Genomic DNA, 19,657 nt, shown 5'->3' with positions numbered 1-19,657 from the left:
CGTGTATACATATATATTTGACAGTCAGACCAAAGAATCTATCTATCTATCTATCTATCTATCTATCTATCTATCTATCTATCTATCTATCTATCTATCTATCTATCTATCTATCTATCTATCTATCTATCTATCTATCTATCTATCTATCTATCTATCTATCTATCTATCTATCTATTTGTTACCTCTCTTTCTGTCTCACTGACGGTCTTCACACCGTGCGGTTTGCCGAGTGTGTGTGTCTTCTTGTGTCGTTTCTTCCACCTACAGCTTTGTGTTGTGACAAATCGTATTTATAACTGTGTTAAAAAAATTAAACATTGTTTCCTCTCGACAGTCAAGACAACGACTGCAGTGTCCTGCCATTCTGCAGGAAATCTTGTATGGATGAGGGTGTAATAGAAGAAGTGGCCTTCTACATGTGGGAATCACATGGAACAAAAGTATGGCCTTGAAATCTGTCAGCGTCTTCCTCACCTGGCTCTCTGTGAAGCGTGCGAGGGGGAGTGTGACGAGCACAAATAGCTCATGCTGTGTTAAACACAGTGGGCGGTCTTTGTCATGGCTAACTATGTATGCAAGAGTTGCTAAAGTCGTGGTGATGTCGGCCATTTCTGGGTGCACCTTGACAAAAAAACATGGGTAATGGGGAGTGCAACTTGGCCTGAGAGCTCCACTGTGTTGTGTTTGAGCTGAACGTTGAATATGACTGGAAATATTTACATAAAGTGATTTGATTGGCTGACGCTCCAGCAGATAACTTCCGATGCACTCAAGCGTCAAAGCAAGGCAACAGACCCACAAATCAATTCATCCAAAGTGAATGAGAAGTGTTTCAGCTGACACCTCCACCTTGTGCATGTGTGTCCAGCATAAAAAGTCAACTGACTACTACAACCCTCCTTTTTTTTGGCAATGTGGGGACTTTGCGGGTGGATATGAAGAGTTGGGGAAACTGTGGACAGAGAAGCAGACTCAAATCAGAGCGTCACAAACCCCTCCACCTTATTTCAGCTCAGTGACTTTGCCAGACGTACTGAACTAATCTTTTTAATGAACCGATTCTAAAGATTCAGTTGCACCGAAAACAACTGCTTTACAAGTCACTAGAATGTGTGTGTCGCGTATGAAACAAAGTCACGGCAGTTTCATGCAGCCGTGCTATAGTAATGGAAAACTAACCAAACCGCGTAGAGTAGAGCTGTGCCGTGCCGTGCCGCGCCGTGCCGTGCCGTGCCGCGCCATGCCGTGTCCGTTCTGGAAAAGCGCCATTTGAGTTTTATATAACAGCTATTCTGAGTGAGATGAAAATACATAATATATATTTGAATAAAAGATTTAAAAAGATTCTGTTTTCTAAATATTAAAGCTTGCTGTGGTCTAGGCTTGCTGTATCCTGTGTCCTAAACAGAATCTCCCAGCCTGCTCTGATTGGATGTTCCCCGATGAGGAGGCAGAAAAGTCCAATGGATGGATTTATGGGGTTGAAGGGGCAGCACAGAGCTCAGCGAGCTGAAGGAAGCAGAGCTAATGGGCAGCTCTGCTCAGCAGTTTTGTATGCCAGTCACACACTGCTGTCAGCTGAGAACCATGCATGAAACTCCAAACCCAAACCACGTGATTATCTAAATATCATTCTGTGTAGTGACAGAAGGGGTGGAGCCCACCGAGAGCCAGGTTACATTTACGTATATGAATACAGGGAGGTAGGTTTTTTTTTTAACCTCCACCACAACTACAATGAGCACATAAAACAGTTTGGACAGGTTTTGAGAGAAAATGTGTATCTTATTCTCTATGACAGTAGAAGCATTCTTTGGCTGTTAATGCAGATACTTTATTGCACACAAATATTGTCAGTGTAATTGTCGCCTTTTCAACATCATGTCTCTGTCTATGTTACAGAAGCTTCATACTTAAAAGATAAGACTGCCAAGCTCACACTGGCCAGGAGCTATGTGCTTCTCTATCACTGGTGAATTCCCTTTAAGATGACTCCCATGTTTGAATATTCAGAACATGATTTGTGTTGAAATTCAACTGGATTTGATCAGATTAGAAATCATTCCCATGGAGCCTGGAGCACAGCACACTGAAGATGGTATTTAAGAGAAATATAAATTAAAAAAAAGATGATTTGAATGAGAAAGCTGCCACTGAGGATGTCTCAGATCAGTGAATGCTCAGCAAGCTTGGTGTAATTCTACATGTCATAAATCACTTTCAAGAAGTGAGCTTTACTGACTTGCTTTCCATAAATGACTCATAAATGGTGTCGTTTCTGTTTCCTCTTAATCCTCTGACTGATGTTAAAAGCTTTGAGACTCTTCACTGACCACAGATACTCAGCAAGCGGCCAATCACAAAAACTGGTGATTTTTTGTGCCAGTTTTTTTTTTGAATTTTCTGTCAAAAAATCCCAAGCGGATTTTGATGAAAGTTTCTGGGGATGGAGGTTAAGGCCCAGGGAATGAAACATTCAGTATTGGTGGTACTCCAGATAGGAACCTGAGCATCATTGGTGTGTGTTTGTGCTCTCTGAATGCTTTCTTTTGTCCTCCACATGTCAGAATTACAAGAAACTGTCTGTGGCAGGAATAAGACAAAGGAGATGAGATTGTATAAACCTTAAATGGTCTGGAGGGCTTTAAATCTGTGACAAACTATTTACAGACATTTGAAGTAAAAACATTTACATTTAGACGTGGAATAATCTTTCTTGACCTTTGCACCTACAAAAAATATTGGGGCCAGGGTTTTGAATCCAATTCTCCACTGAAAATGACTAAGCAGGGTAAAGATGTAGAAACAAAAAAAAAAGAATCATCATTAACAAACAGTGGTGGACCGGTGCAGATGTTTTGAAATCCCTCTGAAGCTCTGAGTGTTTCTGCAGTCACCAAAGTGTATCACAGCAGCAGCAGCAGCAGCACTGATCTGAGACCTCTAATTAGCTCCCTGCGCTCTCAAACTCATAATGACCCTCATTTGTAAGAATGTGTGCAGCTTGTGAGTGATACACAGAACGCAGGTTAAGGCAGAAGCAGAGGGAGACCAGCTGTGACTCCCAGGGGCACGACACATCTGCAACACAAAGACTTTGCACCCACTGGCCTGATGTGGCCACTAAAGGTCACAGTTCCACTCACTTATGAAGCGAGTTTTGATGTTGGAAAGCGTCACAGAGGGCCTCGCGGTTGGTGTGGTGGTTAACACTGTTGCCCTTGCAGCAAGAAGACCCGGGTTCAAGGGAAGACCCCTTGAATCTGCATGGAGTTTGCATGTTCTCCCTGTGTGTGGGGGGGGGGGGGGGGTTTCCTATCACTGTGAAAAAACATGCAGATTTGGGAATGAGGCAAATTGGACACATTGGATTGACCATGGGTGTGAGAGTGAATGGTTGTTTGTCCCTGTGATGGACTGGTGACCTGTCCGGGGGTTGTACCCCGACCTTTTTGTCCTATGTCAGCTGGGATTAGCACCAGCGCCCCCCCACGGCCCTCGTGTGGAGGATAAAGTGGTAGAAGATGAATGAATGAAGTTGTCACAGATATTTGCCATTAAGAATTTGCTATCTTTCAGATTGAGATGAATTGGAAAAGGCCTCAAATATACGATGGGAATTATTTCTTTTTCTCTTCTGTTAATCACATGACTGTACAGTCTCTTGACTTTAGCTCCAAACTTGGCGGGTGACTTACTAAGAGCACCAGTGTGTGCAGTGCCTTCTTTGGCGATATTTGGATAAGAAATGCATGAAGAAAAGCCAAGTTTAGGTTTCTACTGTGATTAAAGCTGTTTTTACTGTGAAACCAACAGTTGCTGCACATTTTCTACATTTTTAACTCTGGATAATACGTTTATTGCTCTTCATTTGTAGCTGAAAGATAAGCTGCGTGTACAATTAAGATCAGATTTACGTCAGGTGGAAAGTGCACCGCTAACCTGCAACGACAATTCCTTGCTTCACCCATGATATATTTTACTTCATGGTTTATTGGGACTTGAAGGTGACATAGACCGGAAGCTCCAATTAACGCTGCGTTTGTGTGTGTATCTGCGTCATTACCTCGTTTATGAAACCCTAAAGTTTCAGAACAAACAGTTCAGCCACTGCTGAGAAAATAGTGTTGTATTGTTTTCCTGGGCTCTGCGAAGCGGATCGACACTTCCTTAATTTGATGTCGTCATCAGAAATCCTCACCACCGTAGCGCCTCCCGGTGCGGGCACTAGTCCGGGCACATCCGGTTGCGTACATTCAACCGCAGAAGAAGAAGAAGAACTAGTCTCGTTGTAGCTGCTGAGATGCAGAGCATCCACCGTGCCAGAGGGGGAGCTGTGTATCTGAGAGCTGGCCTATCTATTACGTCACTTCCAGGTACCTGGCCAATCACAGGACAGTTTTAAAGCTCTCGTTGGCTGGCCAATCACAGCAACTGTTTGGTCTGAAACAGCGCGGCTGACGAGAGCGTCAGTGAGGAGATATTTTGATCGGCTCGTTTGCAGCGATTAGGAGGTTTTTAATCATGAAAACATGTTAATATATGTAAGTAGACCTCCATAACTAACATATATGTGTGATACAAGCATTCGATGTCACCTTTAATGCATGAGACCTCACTGCACCGCGTTTCCTAAAGTGTGTCAGAGTCAGAGCTGTGATGATGTGGGATCTCTAATTAGCTCCCTTTAGTCTCACACTTGTAAATGGAATCATTTATTTTAAAAGAACCTGACAAATGTCAAAATGTGTCCAGCTTTGAAAAAAACACAGCAGTCGTGGCCATTACGAACCGTCTGGGGGGGGGGGGGTAACTTCGCCGAGGAAATATGGTTGTGTCTCTCTTAATCAGACCACATAAAGGTCTGACGAATGTAGGTGTGCAGGTTTTATCAGAGGCCGCAGCCCAGTGAGAAGCTCCCAAGTATGAAATTGTTAGGATATTGAAGCCTGTGCTTCTATTTTTAAACTAACTAGATAGTTCAGCCTTAGGGGCCACACGCCTCTACAGTAATTAACTCGTAAGTTAATAATGTAATAAATCCAGGATGAGCTTTTTCCTACAATTTTAAAATCTGTCCCAGAGTAGTCAGAGTTAGGGAGCTTTCTGTGACGTATTGTGCAACCTCACCCATGAGCCAAACGGTGTTCGTTTCCACATCAAGAACCAGAAATAAAAATACTGCAGATGTGACTGCTGCCGCTGAGGTGGTTTGTGAGGGGAGCGATAACTTCACATGAAGAAAACGGGCCTTCTATATCTTGTACCACGGACATTTTGGATTTACCCCGGATACGTCCTGATCTGAACCAATGTGGAAACACAGCGTCTGATTAGTTTATTGAGGGCAGTGAAGCACAGAGCTGTAATTCACCAAAGCGTTTTATAGCCTTTTCTGCTCAGAGTTTATGGGATCTTTTCAATTAGTATGGTCACTGCCGCAAACAGACCGGTTGCTCTGTGTCTTGTCAGCTTTATGCATCACTGCCTCGTTACAATCAGAAAATGCACTTTAAAGGGCCTGCATCTAAAATCAAGGCAGCCTTATGAAGTTAGGGAGCTGCTGGTCCGGGAATACTGAGTGATAAATTATACCTTTATCAAGTGTTGCTGATGGACTCTTAAAGGAGACGTTTTTCCTTACTGTCAGCAAATCTCACAAAAAAGAGCTAACAAAGACAAAGTGAGGCAAGTTTAATTTGTGTAACTTGTACTGTGTTTTATCCCACACACAGCTCCCATTACCATAAACACACACACACACAGTGATTTGTTTTTGTTATAGTTAAATGACTAATCCACCAAAAATACTGCTGCAAAAACAATTTAATCGTGTTTCAGTACTAAAAACTAATGCAGCCATCCGTCTTCTGTTGCAGTCACTAGTAACCAGTACTACAGAAAGGGTAAGCAAGTCAGCAACTGACAAAATTCATCCATCCATCCATCTATCTTCTACCATTTCATCCTCCACATGAGGGTCGCGGTGGGAGCTGCGTCAATCTCAGCTGACATAGGGCGATAGGCGGGGTTCACCCTACAGGTCACCAGTCCATCACAGGGCCACATATAGAGACAAACAATCACCCACTCTCACACTCACACCTATGCAGAAAGGCCCTCGTTCTGACCGGGTCGTAAATTTATGTAGTTAAAGGAATACTTCACCGATTTGCATTTAGCGTTGTATTACTAGAATAGGAGTATTATTTTTGAAAAGTTGTGCTTCCCAACCTCAGTTTCCCCTGAGCTGAGAAATATCTTCATTCTTTTCTTTGTTTACATTCTGGGAATGAGGTCCCCTCCCCCTACGAGTGGGTCTAAAAAGTGCAATTAGCATTGCAGTTTCAAGCCTCGAACCAAGGTTTCGGACCATGTGTCACTGGTGGGCAGGTAACAAACAAAAGAATGAAGATATTTCTCCCTTCTCAGGGGAAAAAAATATTTTTGAAAAATAATACATTTTTCTAAAATACTACCCCTATTCTAGTAATACAAAGTTTGCAAATCGGTGAAGTATTCCTTTAATTCATTCATCTTCTCGTGCTTTATCTTCCACATGAGTGTCGCAGGGGGCGCTGGTGCCAATCCCATCTGACATAGGGGCGAAAGGAACGTTGAATTACAACAATTACAACTCCACTAAGAACAGCGCCCCCTGTCTGCATGACTTTCAATATTCATATACGAGGGACAGCTGAAAGGTTTGTAGATAAAGTAAGAGAGTCCAGGTAGAGATGATTTGGTCTCGTGCAGAGGAGAGATAGTGATTATAGATGGAGCTGCCGGGCATGAGGAAAAGAGGAAGACCGTAGAGAAGATTGTGAAAGAGGACATGAGGACAGTCGGCGTAACAGAAGAGGACACAGGGGACAGGGCAAGATGGAGGCAGATGATCCACTCTGGTGTCCCCTGAAGGGAGAAGTCGAAAGAAGAAGAGAGTTCTAAAAATATAGGAAGAGGTAACATTTTGTGCAGATCTGCAGAATGATCCAGATTTCAGTGTTGGTGGAGATACATTAGATGGACATGGTCATGTTTGAGTCTAACAACTTAACAATGTGTCCTCAGAAAACCAAAGGTGTAAGACATTCACCTGAAAGTTCAGCACAGAGGCAGATGTCAGTGTGTTTCTCAGTGAAAACGCAGCATCGACCTTGCAGCATATTCCCACAATGCCATGTTTACCGTGGTTTAATAGTTTGACTAAGTAAAGGTTGGACTGCCAAGACTTTGATGTCTCCGTCCATCTCACACTTCTCTGTCCAAATCCTCCACAGCATGGAGCGATGCAGGAATGTATCATTGTTTTATTGTTGGAATTATAAATGGCAGCAAAAATGCTATTTGCATTGATGACGTGGGTTTTAAAAGACACAGATCCACATGAGGAGGAATAATCCCACTATCTCGCCCTGTGGTCTTCATCAGTGCAAACAGCTTCTGCCTCTGATGAAAGAAAATATTAATGCTGAAAAAACAGTGGTGTGTTACCTTTTAAAGTGTTCTGCACTACATTCCAACGTGTAACCTTGTGCTGATTGTTTTATTGACGAGCTGCATATGAATTCATACACCTGTCTGAATGTGAAGCAGGACACAACTCCACAAACATTATTTACTGATACAAGAAAAGAAGAATCAAAAAGGGAAAAAAAAAAACACCCACAGTGAGCTCATCATTTAAAGGCGACTGGACGCAGAATCTCTTGTGACTTTGGGTTAATGCACAGCACATTTGAACACGTAGCCTGATCGAGTCTGGAGGCAGCGGCTTCATTGTGCAGGAGCCGCACAGGAAACAGTGCAGGACGCACATCATATCCTCTGATGACAGTGGGAGGTCAGGGACTGATAATCAGCTCCACCAGCGAATAAAAGCACCTCAATGTAAGTTTAACAGCAGTGTGTTCACGTGCAGCGCGAGCTCAGCTGCTGCAGATAAGAGGGGATCATGCATACAATAGATTTAATGATGGATTTAACAATAAGATCATATAAAAGCCCCGCGGGTCACAGATGTGTCAGGCTGTCTGCTCAATGTCTCGGACACGTCGCGCTGGTGTCAAGGTGTTAAAAGCGCTGTTAGTAATGATGCCTCACAATTAATTGCCTGATGATGAGGCTAGTTATGATGTAATCTTTCTCCTTTCTCTCCCTGCACAGAGGCAGCAGCCCCCTCCCACTCTCTCTCCCTCTCTCTCCCGTTTCCCCACCTCTTTCTCTGTCTTTCTCTCCTATCCTAACCAACATGGCCGCTAAGTCGGATGGAGCAGCGGTGTCTGTGGAAGATGACAACACGCCCAGGAGCCTCTCGGAGCCGGGGATCCCCGCCGCCCGGCCCCGTTGCACCTCCGCCGGCGGGAAACCCTACACAGTGCTGGACTGCTGCTGGGTGCTCTGCGCCCTGCTCGTCTTTTTCTCCGACGGCGCGACCGACCTGTGGCTGGCCGCCGACTACTACCTGAGAGACGACTACTGGTGGTTCGGCTTGACGCTCGTCTTTGTCGTAGTGCCCTCCGCTGTCGTGCAGGTGTTGAGTTTCAGGTGGTTCGTGTACGACTACTCGGAGCTGAGCGGCGGGGACGGAACAGCGGCAGGCGGCGGGAGCGCGGGAGCGGCAGGCGCGGCAGGCGCGGCATCCGCGGCGGGCGACAACACTTTAAGCACCAAGGACAGCGACCAACCGCGCGGCGAGAACGCCGCGACGGGGAACGCCGCGAATGTTACGCCGGTTTACACGTCCTCTGTCCCACCTGACACAGCGGGGAGTGTCGGCCACCCTCGGAAATGTTGCACCGTGTGTATGTGGGTCTTTCAAACGGTGCTTCACGTTCTGCAGTTGGGGCAAGTCTGGAGGTAGGACCGCTGAGGTGGTGGAGTGGTGGTGGGGGGGCAAGACGGCTGCGTGTGTGTGCATGCGTGCGTGTGTGTAAATGTGCAAATGTGCTGGTTAATGTGTGCGCCGTGCACTCGCAGGTGCTCCCTGCATGTGTGTGTGTGTGTGTGTGTGTGTTCATGTTCATGTGCTGCCCTTGATTCGTCCACATTCATTGGTGACAGTGAAAAACCACCAGAGGTGAGAGATTCTTGTGGGTCTTCACTCTCTCTCGGTTTGTAGCAGTGATAGTAGAAATTCTGAATTACTCACTCAGGAGCGTTTGTGGTCGTCTGCTGCTCTTACACCTGAGCTGCAGTCTCCTCCTCCCCTGATGTGTGTTCTGTCTGCCATGGCCCTGACATGTTGACATGAATGATGTGTGAGTCCAGCTCTTCTGCTCGTCTTTTCTTTCATGCTCAGTTTGGGTTTTTTGACTGACAGCAGAACAGTCTGAGACGAGAGAGCAGCCAGTGGTGCAAAAAAATAGAAAAAAGCAAACTGGATTTGGTCAAGACCAAAGACTATCAGCTGAAACAAGTCAGAGTCAAATTTCCCGTGAGACCAAGACAAGTCTGAGATTACAGAAGTGTCAGAGAGCGGACTTGTCAAGTGTAAAGGAAACACAAACAACAGCGGATATTTCAAATACACACACAGTCGTGGAAAGAGTTGTACGTTCTAGTTCTGAGCTGCAGTGGCTGCTGGACAAATCTGTAAAAGTGTGATTGAAAATGTTGTTGAATGTTTTCCAGCTTCAGTCAAACTGCTACTTCAGCAGGAAGCCCATGTTTTTTTGAGGAAGTTATTTTAACTTTAAGGGGAAAACTCTGCAAACTTTTTTTAATCCTCTGACAGAAATAAACCCGATGAGCTGCCGTCAACCTGTGAACTTGACAGCTTGGTTCACGTTGAGGTCAAAGATGGAAGGTTGAACGCCGCAGCAGGAAACACATGAGCGTTTTTGCCTTTCAATCGCCTGCTCAGGTGTCTTTGAGAGCAAAATAAAAATTCACATTGCATCAACCAATTCTGAAATGGAGCACGTGGGGATTCGCACATGAGAATAATTACATGCCGACTCAGTAATGAACCGCAATAATGAAAAACAATAAGATGCTGAGAGCGAGAGAATGAGAACGAGCTGCTTTTAATGTGATAGTTACAGACGGGAGACTTGGACAGGATGCAGTGTGACTCAGATTTGAACTCCAGTTTTAAATTTTATGAGCTGAGATTTATCAGACACATCCAGTGTAGAATTCCCTATTTAGATTTTTCTTTCCTCCCGTGTGGATTCAGCTCTGATCATTGTGGGAGGGGGGGAAATAAATGTATGAAGCTCTGTTTTTATAATTCACACCTCAACCACACAGTGAAGAATCCAGGTCAGACAGCCCAGTTTGTGGTTGGCGTCAGTCATCATGAACGGCCAAACATCATTACAGTTTGGCAGAGAAGACAATAAGACAGAGTGATGGAGGGAATAAAAGCTAATTCAATCACACAACCAAGTAACTGCATTAGATTGGATTACTTTTTTTATATAGTTAACTAACATTACAAACATTACACTGTGGACACTGTTGTGATTCACAAACTTCTTTCTCCACAGCTTTTATAAGTGGAAATGCTTTAAATCCCTTTATTTTTCCTGACCAGAGCCTGGCAAATATGCATTTTTAATGCCAATACTGATATGGATTTAAAAAGGAAACGTTCTAATTTTGGATGTTGTTTTTACAACCCAATGACAATAAAGGTCATAAATGAAGCTTGGTATAAGTTAAACATAAACGTTTTTTAAGGTATTTTGACTTTCCCTAATTACGTCAGCGCTCTGATGTTCCTCCTGCTGGTGTAAGTTGTAATTACACCATATGCTAGGTCTAGAATTCCATCCATCCATTTTCTACCACTTTATCCTCCACAGGAGGGTCGCGGGGGCTGCTGTGCCGATCTCAGCTGACATAGGGGGATAGACGGGGTCACACCCTAGACAACCCATGCACACATGGGCCCCCTGCTATTTCCTGTCGATAAATATCTTCTGTTTATTCAAGATATACATACATATTGTATGAGTTAAACCCGTCAAGTTAATCCAATCCAAATACCAGTCAAAATTTGACAGCCATTGGTGGTGCACTGAGACTTTTTGTGCAGTACACACCGATCAGTGTAAGTATCTAACAAAAAACAACAACAAATAAGACACTGAAATACACGTTTTCTTGTCAGCAAACATTAATAATGAAAGTAATTGTACTGTCAGTTCAGTAGCGAAAGGTCAAGTGTTTGCTTCCATCAGTCGACACTGATTTCTTATCTTCATCACAACCTTAAATAAGCCACGTCTCCTCTGTAATGTCTGTAAACATACAGCGTACAAAGTCTTCAGAGTAGACAACAACATCTCATGTCTCCGTCGGTCTGCTGCTGCTGCTTAATCACCTTTTAATATTCAGCACTTAACTCGTGGCCTCCTCTAAAAAAAAAAGATTAAATAAAGATTTTATTATGATTTAAAACCAGCAGCAGCTGTGTGAAAGCACCGTTGTTGGTGTTTCTTTCATTCACCCAAAACATCAGGTTTAGGTCAATCTCTCATTTCCCATGGCGTTCAACAACCATGTGGAGAGAAATCCATCTTCAGAGACACACTGACCATTTTCTGCAGCCACGGGAGTTCAGCAGAGCCCAGAATGCAATGTAGTATGAAGGCGGGTTACAGTTTGAGTCAAGGTCAACTCACCTTTTCTCGACTGGAGACTCCTGCTCTGTTGTTTATATAATTTTCTCCATCTATATTTAAAATTCACAGCTCTGAAGCAGCAAGGTCAGACATATTGAACTTGGGATTGTTTAAAGGCATTCTGGGAAATTGTAAGAAAGCAACTGAAAGAGAGGAAGCGCTTTACAAAAAACGAAACGAAAAATTGGCTCAATAATCATGATAAGGAGAATTTTGTTCCTCACTAAAAATTCTGAATCATCGTTGCTGCCTACCTTGTCAAATCTGAAAGTAAAAACCATGTATGGCGATGTATTCTGTAGAGTCTGTGACATATTTGGACATTTATGCTTTGTTCATCCAAATATCCATCATGTATGCAGATACTTCAAGTCCTGGAAGAAAGTAAGAGAAGTTTGTAATTGGATTTTCGGTTTCTTTTTTCTTAAAGATTGGTTTCAGACGGTCAGGTATAGAGACCTACAAAGCTTCTGCCTTATAGAGTTAAATGGTCAATCAGCATTGCAGTTTTTGAGGACATTCCAACTGGTTTCGGGTCTGTGCCAGATCTAAGAAATCAATCCCAGGGAGAAGTAACTGAACTGGTTCCAAATGTTCACTCAGCTCAGGTGGTCTGACTGTTAGCTGAGTGTAGCTCAATAAGATCAGTCATTTAGATCTGTGTGTGTGTGTGTGTGTGGTCAAGCAGGGGTCATGTCGCTATTCATGTTCAAATGAGGTCACTCACAGTGATTACTGCTCTGACTTTTCATTTTAACTAAGGAGCCTGTCTCTCAGAGCCTCTTTAAATGGTGGTTGCACAGAGACTGTCACAGAGGGTGTCAGTGAAAGGTCTTGTGACAGGTCTACTTGTCAGATCTTTACCTTTAATATCTGTGCTCCTCTGTGGACTTAATAAAACCTAATAAGTCTTTCACAGACCCTTTCTAAAACATTCACACAAGCTATAGACAAGACTATAGAGGCTCCAACCAAACACGTGGCATTCTTATATTTATATGTTTTTATTCTTACAAAAAACAAAATCCTCAGTCTGTCTCTTAGATTTATATCTTTATCATCCAGGCCTATTCTTAGGGCCTGTTCACACATTTAAGAGTATATTATGTTAGTATGAGTAACACCAATGGCGACTCTTATTATATTCTAATTATAGATTGGATTTAAAACTGTCCTCCACAGAAAACTGAATTGTGTATTGACAGGCGGCTCAAGTGACATTCAAAATAACAATTCCCAAATAAATCCCATAATAATATAACAGGGTAAGTCCACTCACACCGTGCGTGTATGACTGTAGTGCAGAATTGTGTCTTCTGTGCAATGTGGGAGTGGTCAGTGATTACATCATACATAGGGGGAGGAGTCTAGTGGCTGATTACTCACTGATATGACACACCTGGGGAGAGCTGCACAGAGAGCTGAGAGACTTGGGATTCAGGTTCTGTTGTGGACTTTTGTGACACTGTGGAACTTTTATTTTATACTTTTATATATTAGACTGCAACAAGGAAGCGAACATTGACAGATACTGGAACACTCTCAGGTAGGAATTGTTGAGAATATGAACATAGTCTAGTTAAACTGTATGTCTTTCAACAATTAACTCAGCTTTCTTTAATTAAATTGTGACTCTGGTTTGGATATTAGTTTAAATTCACCCTTCTTTTTCACATCTTTTGTGTTTTGAAGATATAATGGAATATTTAAAATTTCAAACACTTTATCTGAGTTTCTCGTTTAAACTGGTACTGTATAGAAGTGTGATGTGAGATGACGGCTGCGTCAGTGTGTCGGTTTGAAATTTTAGTTCAGGACGATAATGAGCACCACCTCAGACGATGAGGTGGTAAATGGCAGCTGTTCTGTCTCTGCTGGGTGAGACGTGATGATGATGATGATGTGTTGATGATGTGATGCCGATCACATGACACGCTACGGTGTTGTTGAGCGAAATTTGGACACCTGGACTTGTGTTTTCAGAATATGCAGCAGCATTTGGATGCACTTTTTCAGATGAAAAGCAAAATGTAACATATACCAAAAATAATTATTTCAAGTCCGTCTTAAATGTTGTTTACTAAAATGTGCACTAATATTACCAAGGGCAGCTCAGGAGTCGTCTGCAGGGTGATACTTGAAACTTGTAAAGGTTTTTCCATGTTAATGTATTTTTAGTTGGAAGTTTATTGTAGACTGCTTAGTATTTTATTGTGCCACAAACAAAAAGGTGTTTAACAAGTCAAAATAGCTTTATTTACACTAAGACACATTTTATACAAAGATCCAAAATAGTGAGCCAGTCTTTTGAACGGCTCTTTGAAAGGAACGGCTCCTCAAGATCTGGCTCCCTTCAAAGAGCCATAAATCCCGTCTCTACTGAATTGTGTTTTGAGTTTATTTATCTTTTTTGAGAGGGCTATGTTATATGTATTTTGGTTTCCTGTGGCGAGAGCATTCACTGTGCTGTTGATATTGCAGTGCATTTGTTTGATTTATTATGACTTGGGTTGCCTCCCATGAATTTGGTGGTATGTTCTAGGGAGACAAAGCTCCCAGGCATGTCATTCATTCTGGGGGAGACCAGTGCATATGTAGGCCTCAATCTCAGTTATGTGAGATATTTTTTCGTATGCTATTGTTTTGCTTTTGAATTTCACGAATACTTTAGTTACTGAATTAGTAATTATTTTTGTTTTGACCCATGCGTCAGTATTTGTTGTTGTAAATATCAACACAGGCTCAATTTGGCATCTTGGTTGGAGTAAATGAGAAGGGTCGAGGTCATGTTCTCCCCATGTGGGAGTGGGTTTTCTACGGGTCCTCCAGTTTCCTCCCACTGTCCAAAAACATGCAAAGGTTAATTAAACACTTAGGTGTGAGTGTGAGAGTGAATGTCTGTGCACCTGTCCAGGGTGTAGCCCAGCCTTCGCCCTATGTCAGCTGGATTTGGCTCTAGCAACCTGGGATCCTCATGTGGAGGATAAAGCAGTAGATGATGGATGAATGGTGCTGAGATCTAATTTTTTATTTTTTTTTTATAGCTCCCTGTCAAGTTATCCTCTTTCAAGGCTGGAGAGGCTTCTGTAACGTTCCCCTGCATGTTCTTTGGCTGTTGAGATTGGATCCAAACGTGATCTTTAGCATGGAATATGTAAGACAATAAAAGTGCGTTCACTATTGTACCTGAAAACCATTGGAGGAACAGAAAGAGTGACATGTACCTTGGTGATGTGCAGCTTCATGTTTGAACAATAAAATAACTTGCACCTGCTGCTTCCTCACAAAAAAGTGCTATAAGCCATAAATCCCTTTAACTACCTACAAGGCTCTTACTGTTAAGCAGCAGCAGGATGTGATTTAAATACTGAAAACACGGTATCTCTGTAACTGTGTCCCTTATCCCTTGTAAATGAACTAAACATGTTTAAACATGGCAGAAATGTTTCACTCTTGCAGACAAGAAACCCCTGAAAGTTCTGGAGTGCTGATGAACACTTCACATCAGTCACAACAGTTTAAGGTCTGGGGGTTTTACTCGCAGCAGGAGAAAATAAGGGATTGTTCAAACCCACACTTTGGTTTTGGTCCCCACCCAAGTTGAATTGTTGTGCTCATTTCAGCTAAAATAAATTGCACCCAGGGTGAAATTGAGGCAGAGGCGCATTAAACACCGCAATTGATAAAAGAATGCCGGTTACCTGAACGCAACGCCCACATGTGCGTGTCGCTTTATTGTTCGGCCGTGGACAAGTCTGAGGCTAAGTCCTAGAGGAGGCGATCAGAGGTTAGTGTCATGGCTGACTATAGCAAGAGTTGCATCGGTATTGAGGAAAACAACCTTATCTGTGAGCTCCATTTGTGAAGAGTTTGAGTTAAATGCATGAATGTGTTTTGATTGATTGACACTCGAAAGTTGAAATTGTCTTAACTTGTGACGCGCACAACATGACCAAAGCAAAGCATTGAAAGTGAATCAACTGTCGCAAAGCCACTTCTCTGTATGATTGAGAGCTGAGAGTAAGTCATATTTGCACCAGCAGGTGGATTTTGATGCTGAAGCTCTGCTTCACTTTTAATACTGCACCGACTCTGGCTGAGACTGTCCAACAAAACTGAACTATGGGCCGTATGCAGGAATTATATATATCTTTTTTTTTTTTTTTAAATAGATGCCCCCTAGCGGTAGTATAAATAACAGCAATCTGGTACCTTGGGTGTGTTGTCGTGGTTAAAGCTTTGTGTTTTTTATGTCCTTGTCTGTAACTTACTGCCTAGCCCTGTCTTTTTTACCCCTAACCTCACTAACACTTGTGTCTAGTTAATACCAGTGCACTAAAACCGTACCTATAAAACGACCCATAGTTACATAGTTATAGTTTCAGTTGTAGGACAGGTGGCTCTCTCCAAATGAACTCATCAGAGCGAGATGGCTGCACCCAAAATACAGTATTTTGGCCGCATTTTAGATGGAACTGATTTGACTTGTCCGACTTATTTCAAGACAAAACAGTTGGAACACACTATCTTCTGTTTCTTTTTTATTCTTCTCTTTGTGTGTGTGTGTGTGTGTGTGTGTGTGTGTGTGTGTCGGAGCTACAAGTTCCCTCCCTCATTGCAGTCGGCAGCAGGTGAAGGAACATTGTGAATTTCAAACCTTTTCAAGAATTGAAAGTCCTGGCCTGGCAAATGCACATAGGTGTATGTAAAATTCAGTGGAGTTATTGATTATGAATAAAACTCTGCCTGGAGACGAGTTTTGATGATCCACAGCCTTGTACCTGCGTGCCTGTCTCTTTGTCTGACTGTCTCACTCTTCCCCTCAGTCCGTGAATCTCACTGATGTTCCGTCTCTCTGTATGCTCTCCTGTCTGTCGCTCCATCAGCCTCTACTGAATAATTCACTGCAGCCCTTGAGGGAGCTGTCAATCACAATTCCTCTGTGTGTGTTTGTGTGAGATCTAGCTTTTCCTGCTAGCTGCCCCCGTCATCTGATCCATCTCTGTCACTTGCTCTTTTTTTTTTTTTTTTAGTTTAGTTTCTTTTGTCATTGACTGTTGTTTACAGTCAATGCTGTTATCCAAACATCAACAATATGCATGTGTAGTGAAAGTGTGAGAGGTGTATTTGCCCTGCAGGTGGTTACACACACACACACACACACATAGAAGAATGTGACCGTCAACAGATCATGAATTCACTGATGAAAAATGAAAACCAGCACACTCTGTCCCAAAGCTCATTTATAATTTTAGTTTTTCAAGCAGCATAAATTCCTAAACCAAACCCATTAAATAAATAGACTGTGTCGCTCGAGCACTAAATTATGAAGTGAACCTCAAACAGCAGTCTACACTGCTAAATTAATTTATCGTGAAATAATTGGCTGCTAATTCTCGTTTCTGGATCTATCGTCAGGTACCGAAACTGTAACATAGATAATTATTCACAGGACAATGAAGCTGCGGGCGGCGCTGGTGAAACCGACGGTCCTTCTCCCACAGTCCAAAAACCTGCACATTAGTTTAATTGGACACTGTACGTAAAATGGCTGTAGGTGTCAGAGTGAGCGTGAATGGTTGTTTATGTCTGTGTATCCGACCTGCAATGGACCGGCGTCCTGCTCCCACCCCTTCTACTTTATGTCATGTATCAAGGCACTGAAAATGAATGAATGAATGAAGAGCTTTTGCAGAAAAGCTAAATGTCTGATAATCAGCAAAGTATTCCTAAGAAAAGTGCTCAATTTGATTTGTTTCTAAAAGTATGAATGGACGGACTCATGCATATGGATCTATGCTCTATGTTTTGAAGATGCATAAATATTTGCAAATGTCTTTCATGTCAAGGAAAGAATGACTGACAGCTGCGATGAATGATTCACACTATGCTAACTCTTCGTTAACCTCTTCAGCAACATCAACAGCCGTTTCCAGCGAACCGTCTCTCTGAGCCTCTTCACTGCTGTAATGACCCAGTTTCTCCACAGGGATCGAGACTGTTTATTTTTTTACAGCCCTTTTCTCTAAATTGCCTACTCAGTCAGAGTATCTCCTTTTAATGTTCACATTAGATTTTTCATTCAATGGACGAGGAGGAAAAACGGACTCTATTACGACACTGTTGTTTGTGAATGGAAGCCATTATAGTTTAAGCCAATCTAAGTCAGACTGATGGGAAGTCCTCACTCCCCTGTTCAAGGATCCTGTGTGTGTTTATTCTGTTGGGATTTTCCTCTTTACATGTGCAGCTGCAAAACAGTGACTGTGCACAATACTGTATGAACACTGAATCTCTCACACAGAGCGATATGTTCATTATTAATTCAGTTTTTTTCTCATTGCGTCACAATCTAATTGGCAATTTTGGTATTGCTGATCTAGTTTTGAGAAGGTGATGTCACAATTATACAAGTAAAATAATAATAAAGAGGTTATTTATTGTATCATGATTTAAATTAGCATGATATATGGCAGGGAGTTTTGGCTGGATGTAACTTTGTGAGGCCTCTGGATTATAACTACTATTAATAATGTTCCTTCTGACAGCAACAACCTGCTACGACGCAAAGAAACCTGAAAAAAGGACTCTTAAAATGTGGAAATGAAATGCAATTAAACACACTTCATCATATCATCAGTGGTTCTGAGGCTCCAGAACTGTCTGAAAGCTCTATGTGATGAACTGATGATTCATCCAGTCACCTGCCAAATATTTCTTTTGACAGTGTCTGCCCTTTTCCAACACGTTTCAATCCCGCCTTCCTCGATGACTCTGTTTATAAATCTGATACGCCGTCTTTTATCACTTAAACATATGACATTTTAATGAGAGGAACTTGACCTTTTCCCTTTAAAATGAAGTGTTGATGTGCACTTACAACTCATATGTTTTGAGAAAGCAGCAGTGTGCGGTGTATGGAAACCATCCTGCGGTATATTAAACTGACTTAATCACTTATATTGATCACATTGATCGATCAGTCTGAGCTCCATTAGTAGCATCGCTTAAATGGCAGCTAATTGAATGCTGTGACCCCCCTTTGACATCCACTTTCTCTTAATGGTTTCACTCCAGATGAATGAGTGATACCTGGTGATGGATGGAATAGAGGGTGTAATGTGAGACAATACATGGACTCAAGCCTGCACAGAATGTAGTAGTTTATGTTCACTTTAGTGTCTTCTCAACACACACACACACACACACACATTCTCATTGAGTGTGTGAACTTTATGTTTAATGCCCAGGGGAAGAGTGGTATCGTTGTGGATTTTAGTTTTCTCTCTCTCTCTCTCTAAGCTCTCTGAACTCAAACTCTCTGATCTGTCTCTCTGGATTTTCACGTGTGTGTGTGGGGGGGGGGGAAGTCCTCCCAGTGTGAGGACCTTCTTGTCTTTCCAGTCCAAGATACAGAGACAATTTAAGGGCCTCCGTCATAAATGTGAGGCTCCATTTACGAATCATTCACGTGAAACTCTGGGAGATCTCTCTCTCTCTCTCTCTCTCTCTCTCTCTCTCTCTCCCTCCCTCCCTCCCTACTCGCCACAGTTGTTAGCTTCACTCTGTGTCCAGTTCTTTAAATTTCTTACATTTGATGCTACATTTACTGTAGCCGTGTCTTTCTTTGCAGGACTTCACTGGTTTTATTTCAATTTGCAGTACTGTTTGACATGAAGTTCAAATGACACAGTAAATTAAACATGTAAATGTTATCAATTAATTTATTTATGTATTTACTTATTTCAGATTAGGCTACCTCCATTAATACGTCGTCACCATTCAGATTAATGCTGAAACACCATATCGGAGCTTTTTTTATTCTAATAATCAAACCATTGTCTAAGAAGTAATTGCTGCTGCTGTTTGGTGCCGGACACTAGGTTTCTCCAAGTTTCTGGCTAAAGCTCTCTTCTTATTTCTGGGGGATTAATGACAAATTAAGAGCTAAAAGAGTCTAGAAAACTCAAAGACAATGCAGTCAAGATCATTCTCTGTGAAACGGTGCCTTTCATACCACA

At 42.4% G+C, this 19,657-nt stretch overlaps 1 protein-coding gene across 1 annotated transcript in view; it reads left to right on the top strand.

Annotated features, from left to right (window-relative positions):
- The first annotated feature begins 7,543 nt into the window (after positions 1-7,543).
- The window catches only part of xkr7b (XK, Kell blood group complex subunit-related family, member 7b), a 59,219-nt gene continuing 47,105 nt past the window's right edge, over positions 7,544-19,657 (top strand). The window contains exons 1-2 of the mRNA XM_058643202.1: positions 7,544-7,893; positions 8,170-8,862. Coding sequence (XP_058499185.1) covers positions 8,255-8,862 — 608 coding nt within the window. The 5' untranslated portion in view covers positions 7,544-7,893; positions 8,170-8,254. The remainder of the gene's footprint in view (positions 7,894-8,169; positions 8,863-19,657) is intronic.

Source organism: Solea solea, chromosome 11 (genome assembly GCF_958295425.1).
Source record: "Solea solea chromosome 11, fSolSol10.1, whole genome shotgun sequence".
NCBI lineage: Eukaryota > Metazoa > Chordata > Actinopteri > Pleuronectiformes > Soleidae > Solea > Solea solea.
Note: the sequence above shows the minus strand (reverse complement) of the source record. Positions and strands in the feature narration are given on the sequence as shown.